Source organism: Tympanuchus pallidicinctus, unplaced genomic scaffold (assembly GCF_026119805.1).
Source record: "Tympanuchus pallidicinctus isolate F22 unplaced genomic scaffold, pur_lepc_1.0 scaffold5, whole genome shotgun sequence".
NCBI lineage: Eukaryota > Metazoa > Chordata > Aves > Galliformes > Phasianidae > Tympanuchus > Tympanuchus pallidicinctus.
Window position 1 is genome coordinate 30389160 of NW_026294769.1, and position 17726 is coordinate 30406885.

Genomic DNA, 17726 nt, shown 5'->3' on the forward strand with positions numbered 1-17726 from the left:
TTTCCTGTGTGTGTGTAATCTTTTTATTCTGGCAAGGTTATTTTGGACTTTTTCTTCATACAATTTTTTCTGCCTAGAAATGCAGATGTCTTGTTTCAACGTTAAGATCTTGAAGCCTGTGTCCAAATTATCCTCTGCTAAGTACTCTTCATGCTTTCAGTCAGGCATCTCGCCATATTCTTTTGTGTGTGCATGCTGCTGTATTGTTTTGTTTGTTTGTTTTCAAGATTGTCTCAAGCCACACACTCTGTATTTTATTATACTCAGCTCCTCTTTCACTGCATGCCACTGATGGTGCTAATGGAAACACTAATGGAGGAAGAAATAATGTATTGAATTCTACAGTCTCTCGGCCAATGCCTCACTCAACCTCTCCTAGCCCTGCCTGTGCAGCTGGAGACCAAGGTAAAGAAAACTCTGCTCTGTGTTTGTTTTTTTTTTGTTTTTTTTAAGCTGCGATGTCTGTTGGACCTGAAATTCAGGATTTGGGTTTTCTTCCCATCATACTGTTTCTGCAGTTCAGTCTTTACATATCCATTTGTTTTCTGATGATGAACGCACTGTAGTTTTTAACAGAGATGGCAGGGTTTCTCACATCATAGTCTGACTTTGTGTAAGTCTAGGTGTAAACCTGAGGAGCTCTGTAGTGTGAAACAGCTCAACCCTATTGTGAAATGGAAATGTAGGCTGGAGTCAGGTCATTCAAAAATGGAGTTTGGAATTAGTTTTTGCTTTTCTTCACAGCCTCAGTGTCCAATTCTGGACCACCGAAGAAACGTCATCGGGGATGGTCTCCTGGATCCCCAGTACCTCCTCCTGGTTTAGTGGTACCTGTTCCTACGATTCGACCGTCAACTAGAACAGGTAAAACTTGAATGATACAGGGATTTCATTTGCAAAAAGCTATATTCAGGCAGACCAGCAGCCCTGTACTGCTTCACTTAAGATTTGCGCAGAAAATATCACCGAGCTTGCTGTTAGTAATTAAAGACATCGTGAAGAGTTCTTCAGATGTCCAAGAAAAACACACAATTATTTGGTTTTCGTTTCTGTAATCAAAGATGGGAAAGCAAAATTCTTGATCCTTCATGAGGAAGAAAAAAGGAAGATGAGAGTTACAAGGATCTAATGTTACCTAACTTCCCCAAATGTAACTCAGTTCTTCTGAAATTGTGCAGCTGTATGAATATCTGAACATATTTGAAGGCTTTCCATTAGCCTTCTGCTTGAATGTGATGTTTCCATCTTGTGTGTCATTCTGCTGAAACAGCACACTTGGTTCTCGTACAGGAAGGATGTATTTATGGAATTTTGGCCTGACACAGGATGCTGATATTCCCATTTTGGGTTAGAAGGAGAAGTCTGTGAGACCAAAAGGCCTATGTGTGGAAAAGCTCTAGGAGGGACATATCACAATATGAAACAGGATGAAGTATATGCATGTGTGAGTCATCATTAATACACATCAGTACTACTTCACACATGACAACTAATAAAATTGTTTACTGTTTAAGGACTTTGGAGTTGCAGGAGTCAGAATAGTTTGTAAAGGGGAACATGCAATTACTGATCTTTCTGTAGAGTGGGAGAACAAACACATAAGGAAAGGAAAAAAGCACAAAACATTTGTTGTCATGTACAACCTATTTTTAATTCTTCTTTGGAAGATTTGGTTGACAGATATCTTGGAATTTATTTTCAAACGTATTTATCATGAGAAGAAGGGTTACATTTAGAAAGGGCCATTTGAGCAGTTCTACCTACTTGAGGACCTCCAGTCAGTCACAGCTGTTTCCACAGCTGAAGCATATGCATGCATACATTCATTTATGCTCTCTGTGGTGTTTTTATGCAGATAGCATTGTTTGAAAAATCTGTTACAAACAACCAAAAGAAGCCTGAGAAACTTCTGAAGCAGGCCTCACACCGGAAGCTGATAACACATGACAGAATCTTGCACTTTGCTTCTTTTTACATGTGACAGCTACTTTTGCACCTTCTTGCATGAATAGCTGCTTAAGGACATCTTTGAGATTTTGACTTCTATTTTCTTGTCTACATATGTTCTAGGTCCTAAGTCAGACCAGTTGCTTCCCTTTTACTGAAAGATATTACTGAGATGGCCTCTGCCTTAGAGATGGCCTCTTGGCTTAGTACTTGGCTTTGTTTGCAGATGCATATTCAAACCTGTGCTTTCCTCCCTCATTCTCACCAACAATACTGTGGCCAGAAAAGTTTTATTTTAGGGGTGGGGCTACAGAAGGGTATAGTTTCTTAATTTAAATTACTTAAAGATATAGCAGGAAATGCAGAGGCCTTTTGAATTTTATTACAGTTTGTGATCTGCAGTTATTTTTTTTATTTGTTCATATGGCCAAATCACAGTATGAGCCTTTTAGTAATGGAAGCTTCTCTTTTCTTTATTTTATAGAGCCTCTTTTGTCAGTCCCAGTTCCTCAATCCATGTTAACTGGAATTTTACAGCCTCAACCCATCCCAGCAGGGGAGACTGTAATTGTTCCTGAAAACCTGCTGAATAACTCGGGAGTCAGACCAGTGATTCTGATAGGTAAGTTTTACACTGTGGAGTCAAATGCTGCATTTTGAACAAATGCGTGTTCCCCTACGAGAAAACTGTCGCTTTCTTTTTTAGTTTCTTTTTGTTGCTTTTTGCATCTAGTACAGTATGTAGTCTTTCTATCATGGATAATTTGCTTTAGTTGCTCAACACTTCAGGTTTGAAGTTAGATTTCTGAGAGAACCTGATTTGCAAACAGGTCCTGACCTCTGGCCAAGCTGAAATTTTGTACAAGTGACAATTCTGTGAAATCCAAGAATAGAAATATTTCCGTATAATGGAAACAGCTTTCCGGTGTAAACAACTTACAAAACAAGAACGTATTTCCTGCAGCATTTATAGTTCAGATCTCAAAGCCCAAGAATTCCACACGAAAACCAGAAAATTGATGTGATCTGACTAATCCAAAGTGAATTGTACTTTTTGTCTTTTATAGTCTATAATTACTGTAGGCAACTGAGATAACAGATCAGACTTTTAAAATTGTTTAGCTATATGAGTACATGGTTATCCCTTAGAAAGACATTGCTTTTACTGCAGAATGTGACTCATAATGTGAATATATTCTTCTCAAGCTGAACAATATAAACATAAAATATAAAATATATATATATATAAAATATAAAATATAACAGAGATAAATTGGCCAGGTCTGTGAAAATTGTGAGGACAGATTTTATTTTTAATTCTTCAAATCTCTTTCCAGTCCAGCACAGTACAAATCCTTATAAAGTATATAAAGTATACTTTATAAAGATATAAAGTAACTTCAGTGTTAAAAGAAAATGCCTGTCTGTATAATCCATGGGATAGTTTATCATTCATGAAGAAGTGGAGAAGTTCTCAGAGTCCTCACCTGAACAGATAATCTTAATACACATAATTTCAAAGAATTAACAGGTCTGTCTACATCAGTAAAACTATCAAGGTTAGGGTTACACTTCTTTTGGTTTGTCTTGTTTTCTAGAAGTATATTCTAAAGCTCTAGTGTAGTGCTTTAATGTTTTCAGAGAAACATTTCATTATTAAAGATGAGGTTGTCTACAGTTATCAGATTAAGTGCAAATTGAATGCAGCCCTTAGGCTCTTGGAGAGCTGCCAATGGAGTCCTCAGCTAGGCTACATGTTAGTGTCCCTGAGAAACAGAGTCCTATTAATAGAACAGAACCAGATGTACCCAAATGGATGGGTTTGGCAATATCTGTGCAGAAATTTTTTTGAAAGGAAAACATTGTCAAGGAAAAGAATAGAGCCTATTCTCCTCTGCTTTACCTGACAGAACACCATGTTTATTTGTTGATACTTTTTTAACTGTTTATGAAAACAGAAAGAAAACATGGAAGAAAAGGGAAACTAATCAAGACGATATGGCAGCAGCTGAATCAATTCTGCTGATACTGATGCTGCTTTTGTAACATTAAGATCAATATTCTTTTGCGTCCATTGATTTTTGGGTTTCTGCACACTGTATTATGGAGAATGTGTAAAAGGTCAGGGTAAGACCCAAGCAAATAATATTCTCATTTGTATTTGAATAAAAACAATTATCCTAATATGCCATTGCCCATAGTTTCTGCAAATCTGTGTGATCATTCATTGTTTAAAAAAAAAAAAAAAAAAAAAAGAGGTTAAAGGAACAGTGGCCTATCTCATTTATTTTGTTAGTAATTACAATGTCAAGAACAGTCACTGATGCAGCATATGTGGCAAGGTAACATGTAGGAGAAATTTGGAAATGTATACATTGTACATGATTTCATGTAGTGACATATCTTGTGAATTTCTGGGTTTTGTTTTGTTTCTTTTATGAAAGGTTATGGCACTTTACCTTATTTCTATGGCAATGTTGGTGATATTGTTGTAAGTCCCTTGCTGGTGAATTGCTACAAGATTCCACAGCTGGAAAACAAGGATTTGGAGCTCCTGGGTTTGACCAGCAGTCAGCTGCTAAGCGTGGAGAACATGATACTTTTAACTATTCAGTATCTTGTCCAACTAGGTAAGCAGTGTGTCATAAGTACTTCAGTTGTTATTTTTTACTGCCCTTTTTCTCGTCACCCTCTCTATTATGTCTGCTTCAATTTTCTGACTATTTTTCTGTGCCTGGAAGAGGTAGGTGGCTCCATCTAGTGTGTGTGCGTGTATTCCCTACTTTGAATATCAGGTTGAATAAGAGAATTTTAGGGCTGATACTGCTTCTGCTCTCCATATGGGGATTGACCAGGTCACCTTTGTGAAAACTGATCCTCCTTTGCAATGCAGATAACTCATTTGCTTAGGGTATCAAACCATCAGTTACCACAGCTCTTTCTAAAGACACTTGGTCTGTTTTATTTAGTTTTGTAACAAATGCTAGCAGATGTGTGATGGTCATCATTGTTTTGGTGACAGCACCGTTTACATGAAAACCACATTTGTTATTCAGATGAAGGCAAGTTGTTCAAAGAATATCTCATTCATGTAAATGTATTTGAAATGGATCCTTTGCAAATTTGAAAGCAAAGGAGGTTTTATTTCTCTTATTACGGGTCCAGACATTTTTTCCCTGCCTTAGATAAAAGTATGGTAGTGTCAGCAGTAAGGTTTTAGAAGTCAAAGAAATGATGCAGGACATCTTTAGGAGGCTTCTTAAAGCAGTTTTTGCCTTAACTTCTGTATTTGAAAAGATGCTATTTATCATAGAGGAGTGTGAAGTGACTTTAGTGAAGATCACACTCCTTTTCCTGTACTAGATTCCTGTTAAAGCATCTGTAATACATGATGGTGTGAAATGTGCAGACATTTCAAAAGGAGTGCAACTGGTGATAACCCTGTAATTTGGGAAATAAACGTGCTCTGTGTCAGTTTAACCCGTGTGCTCTTATGCTCTGCTGTTCTCTGTTGATGCAGTACTGTTACAGACAGGAAGAATGCTATCTTCTGTGTTGTAATGCCCTAAGTGACCTGTTTGCTTTATTTATCATTCTCTGCTGAGAAATACCCTTAATAGCCCATTGTATGCCAGGCTGGAACAGACAAAGCATTTCTTTTTCTTTAAAGGGTAAATGTATTTTTCTTGCTGTTCTTTGGGCTTATATTTGTTATTTGAGGTTTTTTAACCTCAATGGAAGGTTTGTAGAGTTTTCATTTTAAAAGCAACTGATTCACACAGTTTTGGATTGGTAGAGGCAGCTTGCAGACTTCCTTCATAGAGACATGTAACCAGCTGATACAGCACTTCTGATTAGAAATATTTTTTTATTGAAGCCTATGGAATCAGTGAGCTTTATTCCATAAGTAAATCTTGCCTTAGGAGATGTTTTGTCTGTCCTTGCTGCAGGCTGGAGCTGAGCTGAGCTATGTCTAGTGAGCAATATGCCTTCCTAATAAAGAAATTCTTTTGTTAAGCAGGTGTTGGGTTGGCTAGATGCACAAAGCTGAGCTGTTTTCTACTGGGCCTTATGTGGAGATGGGCATTGGCACTGTGAGATGAAAGAACCTAATGAGGGAAAAGTTGGAAACGTTCTGAAGTGTGGGGATCAAAACGTGGCACTGGTTTTGATCATGCTCCAAACTGAAAACTGTTGGAGTCCTGACAGTTGCACTGAACTGTAGACTTCATCCAATCTGTAAAATCAAAGCAGATTAAAGATGATCGGAGGGCAACCATGTCCCAAGTTTTTGATGAGGAGAAAAGACAAATTGCGTACATAAATAGTTCATTCATGTGAACCTCTTTCTTGAGAAAGGTCTAAGAAGCTCTTATGTCTTCTGGAGTGTATTACAAAAGCATATGATAAGGGCAAAGATCAAAAGACAGAAGAATGACATATCCTGAGCCTTGCCTAATTTTTTCATATCTCACTGATCATGTAAAATATCTGTGCATAAAACTGTATAGGAGTGCAGATCATATGTATATTATTTATAAAAGTTCTCCTTTTTGGTAATATATATATATTGCCAAAACTATATACTGTGTGTGTGAGAATTTGTTTCAGACTCCCTGTGAGACCATGGCAGCATTATTAATAGTAATAAAATGCTGTTAAATTTTCTGCAGCCAAGTGAATGATCTCACAAGCAGTGTTACAAATTAGCGTAAAGCACATCTCTAATACTTTAATTTTGAATCTACTATGAAGGCAATTCACAGTTAAAGCTGTGATTGTAAGCCATAATGTTGCTGCAAATAAATTGTGCTGACTGATGAAGGAATGACATAAAAATGATGAGGAAATGTGTTCGATTTCAGTGACGTTTATTGTCTGTTTACTTCATCATATGCGACCCTAAGGTCTCTATTTTGAATTTTCAGCTGGAGATTTCTGGACTATCTGTTAACTACCAATCTAGATTCATAAAATCCTTCCTTCTCAGTTGAATCACTTTGACTGTGTTCTTGCTCAAGGCAAGAACAAGCCTCTGTATTCTGTGAAAGGGATACGCAGACACCCACACCTCATGAGGTTATCTTAGCAATGCCCCCAGCCTTAGATGGCTGGAGGCCTATCTGGGGTACACAGTGAAGTGTGTGTTCCCAGAACTGGATGGCACTGAACTTAAAGAAGATGCTTTTGAAAACATAACTATTGTAATGTCTTTCTCAGATGTGAATTGTATATGTGAATTGTATATTCCTTAGCAGTTTCATTTTCAAAAGTCAAGATGATCCTTTGGGAACTCGCTTCTGGAGAGAGGCTTTCAATGTTTCCGTTTACTTTAGAACATTTTATTTGTTGTGGCTGATACGTTGTAGATGGAGTTTTTTCTGCAGAAAGCTGTTTATTTGTCTATCGACTAACATTTACTTTTGCTACTTGGAAATTTTCAGAGATGCTTCCTTAGGAAGGAAAATACTTTTTCCAAAAAAAGAGAATTATAATGAGAGAGAGATGTCTGTCTGTGCTCTGTAGGCCATAGTGTCCATGTGTTAAATGATGTTAAGAAGTTCATCAGAACTTTTCAGTTTGCAGAAAAAAATGAAGACAGGTTTGAATTCAGAAGTCTGTAATTTTTACCATGCTATGGTAGGTAATTGGTTGGTGACATTCTCCATATTTACTTCTCAAAAAGGCGAAGTGACAACAGACAGCAACGTTTACATACCATGTACTTGTGTTATTCACCCACTCCCTGCCCTTCTTCTGTCACAACCTTAGTTTTCTTTTTTCACTACCCAATTTGTTTCTTGTATTTGGCCCTGAGAGAAAACATACAAACAAAAAAAATAGCATTTCACGTGTTGCTGGTATTTATGCCCCCCTTTTTGTCACACAAAAGCAAACTGCTAAGGTGTAAAGCTCTGTCTCTTTTGCACAGACATGGAACCTAGGCAATTTAAAGTATGGTTACTTTTTGCTCTGCATTCATGAATATTTGTAATCTCTTCCTGGGTATCTCTGGCTGTAAGATAATCTTAGTGAGCAAAATGTTGTTTAAAGCTGAGTGACTGATACTGAGATAGGATGACTTCTGTTTTCCCATTGAAGTTTGCAATATAATTTACAAGCTCTGAGGAATGTAGATGTAAAGTTGTATGTACATATGCTGCTTAAATTTACGAGCTTGAAAATTTGCTATATTAAATTATAAAAGAAGAGGTTAAGCATATTCATTTGCATCCAAGTTTAGTTTACTGGTATGAAAAATGAGGAAAATCGACATGAAGACCAGTGACAGGTTTTGTCATACTGTATGGCTGTGACTAGACTGCAAGGATTTGCATTTTCTGCTGTAAAGACACATAGAGGGAATGTGATTAATCTTTCTGTTTTCAGGCACTTACTTCCCCTCCCCCTTGTTTGGGCCACCATTTTCTGAGGGTAGAAAAGCTAGGAATAAAATGGAATACCTTGTTGACAGAATAAAATAAAGGGACCGTGGGAGAGAAAGTACAGAGGGAGAGGGGGGATTCTAATATGAGAAAGCAAGAATATGTCATGCAGGTTGATATCCACTGAGTAGAGAGTGGGTGTTTACATTTAAAAATACTGTGAAGGAACTTCTCATGTTGAGACAGACAAGAGTTTATTTCTGGTTCGTTAACATTTTGACACAAGGTACTGTTTTTCTGTTTGTTTTTGATGTAGGTCCTGACCAGATACCCCTGAGGGAAGAATTTGAGCAGATCATGCTGAAAGCTATGCAGGAGTTCACTCTGAGGGAGCGATCCTTGCAGATGAGTGCACAGTGCATCTCTGTGTCACCAGCTCAACTCCCCTGGCTCGCTAGGTTAATTGCCAGCGTGTCTCGGGACCTCGTGCACGTGGTGGTTACCCAGAACTCTCTGGCAGAGGGCATCTCAGAGACATTGAGGACTCTCAATGAAATGAAACATCAGCAAAAGCTACCAGATTATGTAGTTGCCATTTGTGCATCAAAGATGAGAGGAAATGAATTCTGCGTGGTAGTCCTGGGTGAGTGCAGTTGCAGTACACTGAATGCATTTTCTCAAGACATTGTTCCAGCTTTCAAATACATTTTGTTCTTTTTATTCTCCTTTGTGTAGTTATACTGCAGTGTGACAGTCCACTGTTCCTCCGTCAAGACTTGGTGCACTGGTGTCCATAGGAACCTAGAAAAACTACTGTACGATAGTGGTTACCACTCCTTGAGAGGCCTGAAACTTTATTATTTTTAAGGCAACCTTACAAAATATCTTGGAGTGACCCAGTGGCAAATTAGTCTTTCTTTCTCTCTTTCATGTAACAGCTGTGCCATCTTACATGGTAGTATTGGATTGACCACAGTTTTCTGCAGGTCACTGTAGAACATGATATTATTTTACCCTTATTTTACCCTTTTTACCATGTTGATTTTTAGATTCCTCATTTGTGATTGGCTCTGACATCTGTGTGTGCATGTGTGTATCTGGCTTGGAGTGAATTTTGACTTGTCTTCTCTCCTTAGTAAGCTGATAAATTAATAACGTCTTTTTTTTTTTTTTAATTTCCCACACTGAGGATAATTATTTTTTCATTTTTAGCCAAAATCTTCCATTCCATCCAAGGTACAAACATTTATTTTGCATATTATTTATTACCCAAGGTGCAAACTTATGTGCAACAGCTGGCAAAAGGATATACTATACGTATATCCAATAGTTCTGTCACTGTCACAGTTCTTTTGAGACTGGTCTCAGTCAGTGGAGATCCATCACTGAAGGTCAACGTGCCTCTTAACTCTAGAACAAAAATATTGTGTTGATGGTGCACTGTGTTATAGATGAATCTTACTTTTTTTCCAGGTCAGTATCAGTCTAGAGCACTTGCAGAAAGCATGCTTACCAGCAGTGAGTTTTTGAAAGAGATCAGTTATGAACTCATCACGGGGAAAGTTAGTTTCCTGGCATCACACTTCAAAAATACTTCTCTAGGTGAGTGATCATAAGAAATAGAAGTTCCAATGAAGGCAATGATCGTGTAATTTCTTTAGGGTTGATGTTCAGCAGCTAATGCATGCATGCACGAAGATAGCTCTCCCTTCTCCATTGAGAGGCATTACTTTTTTCTCTTCACTGAATGAGTGTAAAGAAGTGCTCATCTTATCCTTCATCTGTGTAGTGACAATTACTCATCCTTTGACAAAATGTTTTTAACACTGTTGATACTGCTAAATGTGGTAGGTATGAGTGCTCTTGTTTGTATTTTTAGCATTGGCTTGAGGCTGTTTTATAGTTTGTGTTTCTTCGTAATCATCAGATGTCATGATTAGCTATAAAGGCACAGAACTGAGATTATTCAGCTGTGACTTTTTTTTTCTTGGAAAATCTCCTTTCTTCTCTTCTCTTTATTTTCAGCTTCCCTTCACAGATTTTACATCAGCTGTGTGAGAACATATGTATGTCATTTTCTACGTCATTTGTCTTAAAGTGTTTCCAGATAATTTGGTGTTGTTAATTCTTAACTAGGTGATGATTTGGATAAGCTGCTAGAGAAGATGCTACAGCAGAGAGGGGAAAGTGTCATTATTCCTTTTAATGGAGATGTGAGTGAGTGTGTGTCATCTCAGGAGGCAGTTGCCATGGTATCTACACAGGAACCAGGTAATGTTTTTACATGCAAGATGTGAAATAAGTGATCAGGTTTCAAAATGTCAAAATGCATATACCTTAGAAGAGTCTGAAGGCTGCAGTCACTGTGCCAACCTTCAAATACTAATGCCAGCTGGATGTAGAAATAAAGCAGTCTCTTGGACAGAAAATCTTAGTCATAACCTTCAGTAGTGCTTACCACCCTGTGTTTGATAATTCCAAAGTCAAAATATATGATCTACTGCTCTGCAGTAAGCAGAGTACAGGAGGTGTCAGTGTGGACTTGTCTGACTCTTGTAAACCTGGGAAAGATGTGTAGTCATCGGCTTAAGGCAGAGGGGAGCTGTGTTCTCTTCCTAATCTCTCTAGGTGTCTTCCTGTAATTTTTTTTATATTCCTCACTTTCCACGTTTACAGTGGAAATACTAATATGTGCTACACAGTTGTGCCTTGGGACTTTCATTTTCCCATATTTTCAGGAAAGTTTTAAAGATCTTGGATTGAATGTGCTAGGCAAGCACAACCTGTTTTCTTACCTGAGATGTGTGCTTACTCAGCATACGTGGTGAGATACTTAAATGCAAAGGATGAAGCAGAGTTGTCTGTCTAAAAATGTTAATTATCATTTTTCCATTTTGGAATTCTTTAATTACTCAAAGTTTTAACGAGTTTTAATCACACTTTCCTTTTTGTATGACAGTAATGGTAAAAGAAGATACATTGAGCTGCTGTGAACACCAAGATTGTTCTAAGTCTAGTATCAAAGCAAATTCAACCTCATATAAAGCTTTGCTTTCCCTGAAACAAAGGTATTCTCATGGTTCGCATTAGTTAGCTAGAAATAATAGTCTCACTGTTAAACCATCTTATTTTAGTTCAGATTTATAGTCTCCACATGGATCAGAAGATCCAGTTAGAGTAGCAGCCAGGTACCTTGTTCTGGCACCTCCAGAAGGATAAGCCCTAAGCTTCCTCACAGAACTAATTTGAAGTGAGAACCACCTTTTGATTATTTTATTTTTCTGTTGTCTTAGCATGTAATGATATACAGCGATGCTTTTTAAAACCTCCATGTTTTCTCAAACAATTACTCTGAGTTAGTTTTGTCTTTAAAATATGGCTCTACAATGACTGAAGCTATTGGGGATCAGCCTGAGTAAAAAAAGAGAGGTAAGTTTCCTAGGCAGTGAGTGGGACCTTTCACCCAAAGTAGATCTGTGGAAATAAGCACTGAGGCAGGTCTGAACAGGAGATAAACACACATACATCAACACATGCATGTTTTTGTAGAATTGACATACCAGCTTTGACCCCAAATACATTCAAATTTTCTTGCATATGAAAACACCGAATAAAGTGGCTTATTACTTGAAAAAGGAAGTACAGTTCTTTTGTATTAGCTTTGAAGTAGATCTGGGTTTATTTGTATGTTAAAGATTGTTCTTCTAGGAAATTGTTATGATACACAATCTATGAATTTGGGTTTAATTTGTACTAGGAAGGGTGATGTAAATAAAAACTGTATTGTTGCTGTGGTAAATACTGTTTGCTATTAGTAATCTGCAAGATGCAAAAGTTCAAGGCTATTGAAACTTGGATTGTTAGGCATAGAAAATACCAAAGTATAGGAACATGCTTTTTCTTTTAGGCATATATCTGAACTTTCATATTTCCTATAGAAAAGTCCAGTCCCCCCAGCTGGTACTCTGCAGCTAGTACTATATTGATCTTTATGAAGTTCAAATTAATTTAAGACTAAAATCTTGTTAAAAATGGAAAAACCTCTAAACAATTATTTTTTTTTTTTTTTTTTTAAAAAAAAAAAGCTCCCCACTTCAGTAATCTACTCCTTAATCTACTCAGAGTAGAGCTGATATATGAATGAACTCCCCGGCTGCCCTGCTAGAATGTTTTTGGCAGAATTACCAACATGAGCTCAGTTTCCTCAGATTAAGATGTGTGGTGGTGGTTCTCTTGCTGTAGTGCCCTGAGTACAGCAACCTCAGCACCCATGGATGGTTCTCTTGGCAGAAGGGAGCAAGGAGGCTTCTGAAAGAGAACTGCAAGCTTCAGGAAAAAGATTAGGGATATATAGATATCTCTAATATATGCATACTATGTATCTGTTGGTTCATTTACCAGACTGCGTATTACTTTGTTGGCACTGAGGTTTCCTTGAGTTGTACCCTTAAAAACCCTCAAAAGGCATTTTAAGAATAGGATTTCTGTACTCGAGGTCATTTGACAGATAATCAAGTTTTGATCAAAAAAGGGAAAGGTGATGTTTGTGATCTGTGTTAGAATTTATTCTGGTGAGGTATTCTTTTTTCTTGATGATAGAGAGGACACTATTCGGTTGGTCATGTTTACTGGGGGGGTGGGAAAGTAAACATGTTTCTTGTGTTCTTTTTTTTCTTTTTCCAAACAAACTAGATTTGGATGTTGATACCTTCCAAATTTACCAGCCACAGCTTACAGTTGCCAGAAAGCTCTTGTCCCAGGTTTGTGCTATAGCAGACAGTGGCAATCAGAGCCTGGATCTGGGCCACTTCAGCAAAGTAGACTTCATTGTTATAGTTCCTCGTTCGGAAGTCCTGGTGCAGCAGACCCTGCAGCGGATCCGGCAGTCAGGTAAAGGGGAGGGGAGAGAAAAGAAACTGTTAATTCAGAGCAAATATGTGATTGCTATTAGGTGATATCTGATATAAATGCAAAAATAAGCTACACTAGCATGTATTTTGTACACCCTATATTAGCTTTTTTAGTTGGTATTACTGATGAATTCAAAGTATATTCCTTTCTCAGACTAGACTCAAACTGTATCGCGTAAGCAAAAAAAGAAATTCTTTCAGAACTGAGGAATGTTTGACTTAAAGTAATATTCAGTTGTCAAGAGAAAATGAGATGGATGGCTGCAGTTGTTCAGATCTTTTATCACCTATAATTGGTAGTGCAGTTCATTCTAGGTACACATTTGTTCATATATTCTTGTGTACTGAGCACAGCGATAGGTGCAGGAAACTCTTAAATAAGTGAGTGGGCAGTGCACTCACATTAGTGAACAATAATCACTTGCTCAAATGGTGAGCTTTTATGTCAGGCTCTTTATCTGCACATAGCTGATACCAAATGCTTAAAGAGCAAGAAGTCTTTAGGAGGCAGATGATAGAATGACCCTTTTGATTCATTCTGTTATTGACTGATGTGTGCCCAGGAAAGTGTAGGAGTTTCTCTTTGTTGTAGTCAATTTTATAGTCCCTCTCTGCATGTATTTTTTCTCAGCCCAATACTATTTTACTGCTAAAATGAAAAGAATGAAATAGATTACTTGAAGTAGGCGTTACTTTTCCTTTTCTAAAATGATGGCTTGTTGTTCCCTTTCTTGCTTCTTCAGACATTTTATTCACTTAATCATATGTGTGTCATAATAATGCTCCACATAAACCAGAGCTTGTCTGATATCTGTTAAGTGTTTTACATTTAGTTTATTTTATTTTTTTTGAGTGAGTGGTTTCTACTTTATTTTACACAGTTTTTGAAGTGATTAGGGCCATGGATGGTAAATGTATAGTTGAGCTGTATCACCACTGTTTGTTGCTACTACTTTAATTCAAAAGGAGTTCAAAGCTACGTTACAACTTGCCTTTTTTATGAATATGACAGTTGATCATTGCAAAGACTACTATGTAGCTGTATTTTACTGACATTTGAACCTTAGCCTTAAGGTAGAGCCCAAAAAGATCATGAAAACAATCATATTCTTGAAAGCTACCTGAGCAACAGTTTCTGATTGTGGCAGGATTAGCATGACCTAACATGGGGAAATTTGAGCTAATATCATGTAGCCAACTGAGTGCTGCTCTGGAATTTTTTTTGGTGGATATATTTTTTTGTTGCTGTTAATGTGAGAAGTCCTGAAGGGTCTTCAGGCATTGTTTGAAGGAAACCCAAAAGTTGAAAAGCAAATGGCAGTCTCCATTGTGAGAGAAAGTGCATTCTGATCACCATCTTCTTACCAATACCTCTCAGTGAAAAGTTCTGATATTGGCAGATAACATTGCAGGTGACACTGGATTTTTGGATGTACTCAAAGGAAAAGGTTTTTGTTGCATTCTCCTTTCTGGCAGGTGTCCTGGTGGACCTGGGCCTAGAAGACAACGGAACAGCATATCAGAGAGCTGAGAAATATGTGGTTCGGCTAGACAATGAGATTCAAACAAAATTTGAAGTTTTCATGAAACGAGTGAAGCAGAATCCATACACACTGTTTGTGCTGGTTCATGACAACGCCCATGTGGATCTAACGAGGTAGCTGATTCAATGTACTGAAGGAAAACAATCCTCTTCTGATATCTTTCTGTTACATATTTCAAAAGAGACTCATCTTTGACACCCAGAGGTTTCCCTAGTTTTAAGGCACTTTGTTCCATGGAATCAAATACCGACCTGTTGTTTGGATCTTATGTTTGTTAACTGATCCCATTGAAGTAGGATGAGTCTAGCTTTGGATTTTTAGGTCTTTAATAAAACTGTTAATAGGGATAAGTTGTACAGTACTGAAATTTGGCAAGGAGAGTGGAATTTTACAACTTTGTTTACTTCTTTGTCTTTTTCCTATTCCCTGTTTCTGTGGTTTTTATTTCTGTGCATAACCTAAAAACTTCCCCATGTTGACAAACTAGTCATGTTTTAATTCATGTTTTTATCTTTAGTGATAGCGTTGTTTTTGAAATGAAAAGGGTTACAGATAATTAACTTTTCAGCAACATCTTGTGAAAAAAATATCCTAGGTCCTGTGAAAAAAGGACTTAAAAAAAACCGTAGTTCTGTTGAAATTGGCCAGTGTTAGATCTGCAAAGAACAACATACACATGCTAAGAAAAATTTCTTCACATTGCATCATAATTTTGCAATGGAAAAAGAAAATAAGCTAATTGTTCTGATCTCATTCTTTGAGTAAACTGAGGAGAAAAATGTTAATGTGATTTAGATGTAGTGCGTAAGGTTGTGGGACTCACTTGACAGCAGAGTCAATAATGAAAATACTTTCCTTAATGGAGAGAGAAAAATACCTAAAAGCAATGCTCTTCCTGCCTTATGCTCCTCATCAAATTTTTATTACTGTGTTTGGTGTACGCTGATTTTGGAATTCCCATTTAACCTGGAGGCCAACTTGATTCCAGGAGCTGGAAATCATGACAACAGGAGACTATCAAGTTCTCTAATCTCTTAAAAAACATGTTGTATTTGCCTGGAAAATCAAGTGAATTTTGTAAACGTGTTACTCTATCCTAGCACCATAATTCATGCAACAGTGTTCATCTGTAAGAGAGACTTCATCAACTTTGGCTCATTTTTAGTTGCCTCTGTTTTAGGATGGATTAAATTAGCCCACTAATTCAGTGTCTTACTTACGACAGATTTAGTCCTTTATTTAGGTGTTGGTTTTTTTTTCCTCTTGCCTGTCTCTACCTATAGAGAGCACTCAAACATTTTTGACATCCTTCACCTTTTCCAAGAGTTTTTCGAGCTGTGATTCTCAGTGCTGTTGGAGATTTTTCTGGAGAACAGAGTAATCCATTGAATCTCAGGATGTCAGTAAGGCAATTCTTTGCATTCTTATTTCTGCAGTGCCATTTCAAGTTCCCTGTCACATGGTGAGCCTAGTCATGGTCTGGCTGATAGAGTTATTAATTGCAGAGAGGTCCTTGAAGCATTCAACCTCCTTGTTCTTCAGGTCAGCTCTTTTCCTTACGCCTTGCAAACGCAGCAGTCCAGGATCAGCTCTAGCAATGAGGTACATTGGATACAATTTGATGCTGTGGTAAGTGTGTAATATATAATTCTAACTGTGAATTTTAACAGAATTGTTAATTTTACTGAATTTGCAGATTCATATTAAAGAAGAACTTTAGAAGAGAGCTCTTTCTCTGCTGGTGTTTGTTTGCTCAGGTTCTAGCTACACAATCCTGGGATTGTGACAGTAGAGGTATGATTGACCTTTAGGCCCAGGAATCATGCTTTCCTTTATCCACGTCATGTAAGATGAGTACTGGCTTTTTATGTTGTGGTCAGACAGAGTTCTGCAGGTGTGCTGGAAACCTCTGGAGCTGACTTTCCATTTTCAAGTAGTCTAGCTTTTGTTAGCAGCAGATAGAATAGTGGAATGAAGGAGTGAATTAATACACTTTGCTTTACAATTGAAAGTATATCCAGCTTTTTGTATGTTCTTGCTTTTTCTGTATGAAACAGGATGACACAGCAAGTGAAGACAAGCTGTACTTTGGCTTGAATGAATACAGCAAATCTCTCCAATGGGGAGTCACAAGTCCACTTTTGAGATGTGATGAAACCTTTGAGAAAATGGTCACCACGCTTTTAGAAAGGTAAATAGTAACGTGGGATGCTGCTGAAGTGGGATCTTAAGTGTACAGATGCTTATCAGCCCCATCATGGGAGGACGAAGACATGATGACATTTGATATTGATCTTGAGATCTGTTGCACGTGCAGTTTTTATTTTTGTAACAAAAATTATTGTATTTTTCAACATGAAGGAGGGGATGTTTTTCATTCCCTTATGGAGTTATTAGGCCCATTCAGTGACAATCCATGCTCACAGGTGCTCTCGCCTTTTAGCTCAGCCCTCATTAAGCTAGGTGAAGTTTCATACCCCTTCACTTCTGGTGGCTGTCTGCTGAGACTGCCAACAGATTGGCTAGCAGAGTCCCAGATAAGTGATACCATTTCTAAACCTTCCACTGTATTTATTTCATTAGCGGGCTGTGGTTTTCATTCCTGTATCTCAGAGCTTGAAAGTGTCTTGTTAGTAACCTGCAGCTGCCTGAACAAGTTAGTTTCATAGTGCATCTCTAATATATATTTAAATGTGCACATTACAGAAACAAAAGCAATATTATGATTTTGTGGAGCAAATCTGTTCTGCATATCAGCAGGACAGATCTGTTGTAACTGTTCAAGCTGTAGTTCCTGTATTTTTGTTTTTAATAGAACAGGATTGTTCTGCCTTCAGTACTCTTTTTTTTTTCTTTTTTTTTTCTTTTTTTTTTTTCTTTCCATTTTATATAGATCAGTACAGAAACACAGAGTGGTTTAGGTTGGAAGGGACCTTTGA

At 37.5% G+C, this 17726-nt stretch overlaps 1 protein-coding gene across 14 annotated transcripts in view; it reads left to right on the plus strand.

Annotated features, from left to right (window-relative positions):
* Positions 1-17726, plus strand: part of GREB1L (GREB1 like retinoic acid receptor coactivator) — a 127858-nt gene that overhangs the window by 87685 nt on the left and 22447 nt on the right. For all 14 annotated transcript variants that reach the window (XM_052704537.1, XM_052704545.1, XM_052704543.1 and 11 more), the window contains 11 exons: positions 268-405; positions 745-864; positions 2432-2569; positions 4392-4577; positions 8650-8976; positions 9807-9935; positions 10470-10604; positions 13026-13223; positions 14720-14900; positions 16224-16416; positions 16845-16978. In XM_052704537.1, coding sequence (XP_052560497.1) covers positions 268-405; positions 745-864; positions 2432-2569; positions 4392-4577; positions 8650-8976; positions 9807-9935; positions 10470-10604; positions 13026-13223; positions 14720-14900; positions 16224-16416; positions 16845-16978 — 1879 coding nt within the window. The remainder of the gene's footprint in view (positions 1-267; positions 406-744; positions 865-2431; positions 2570-4391; positions 4578-8649; positions 8977-9806; positions 9936-10469; positions 10605-13025; positions 13224-14719; positions 14901-16223; positions 16417-16844; positions 16979-17726) is intronic.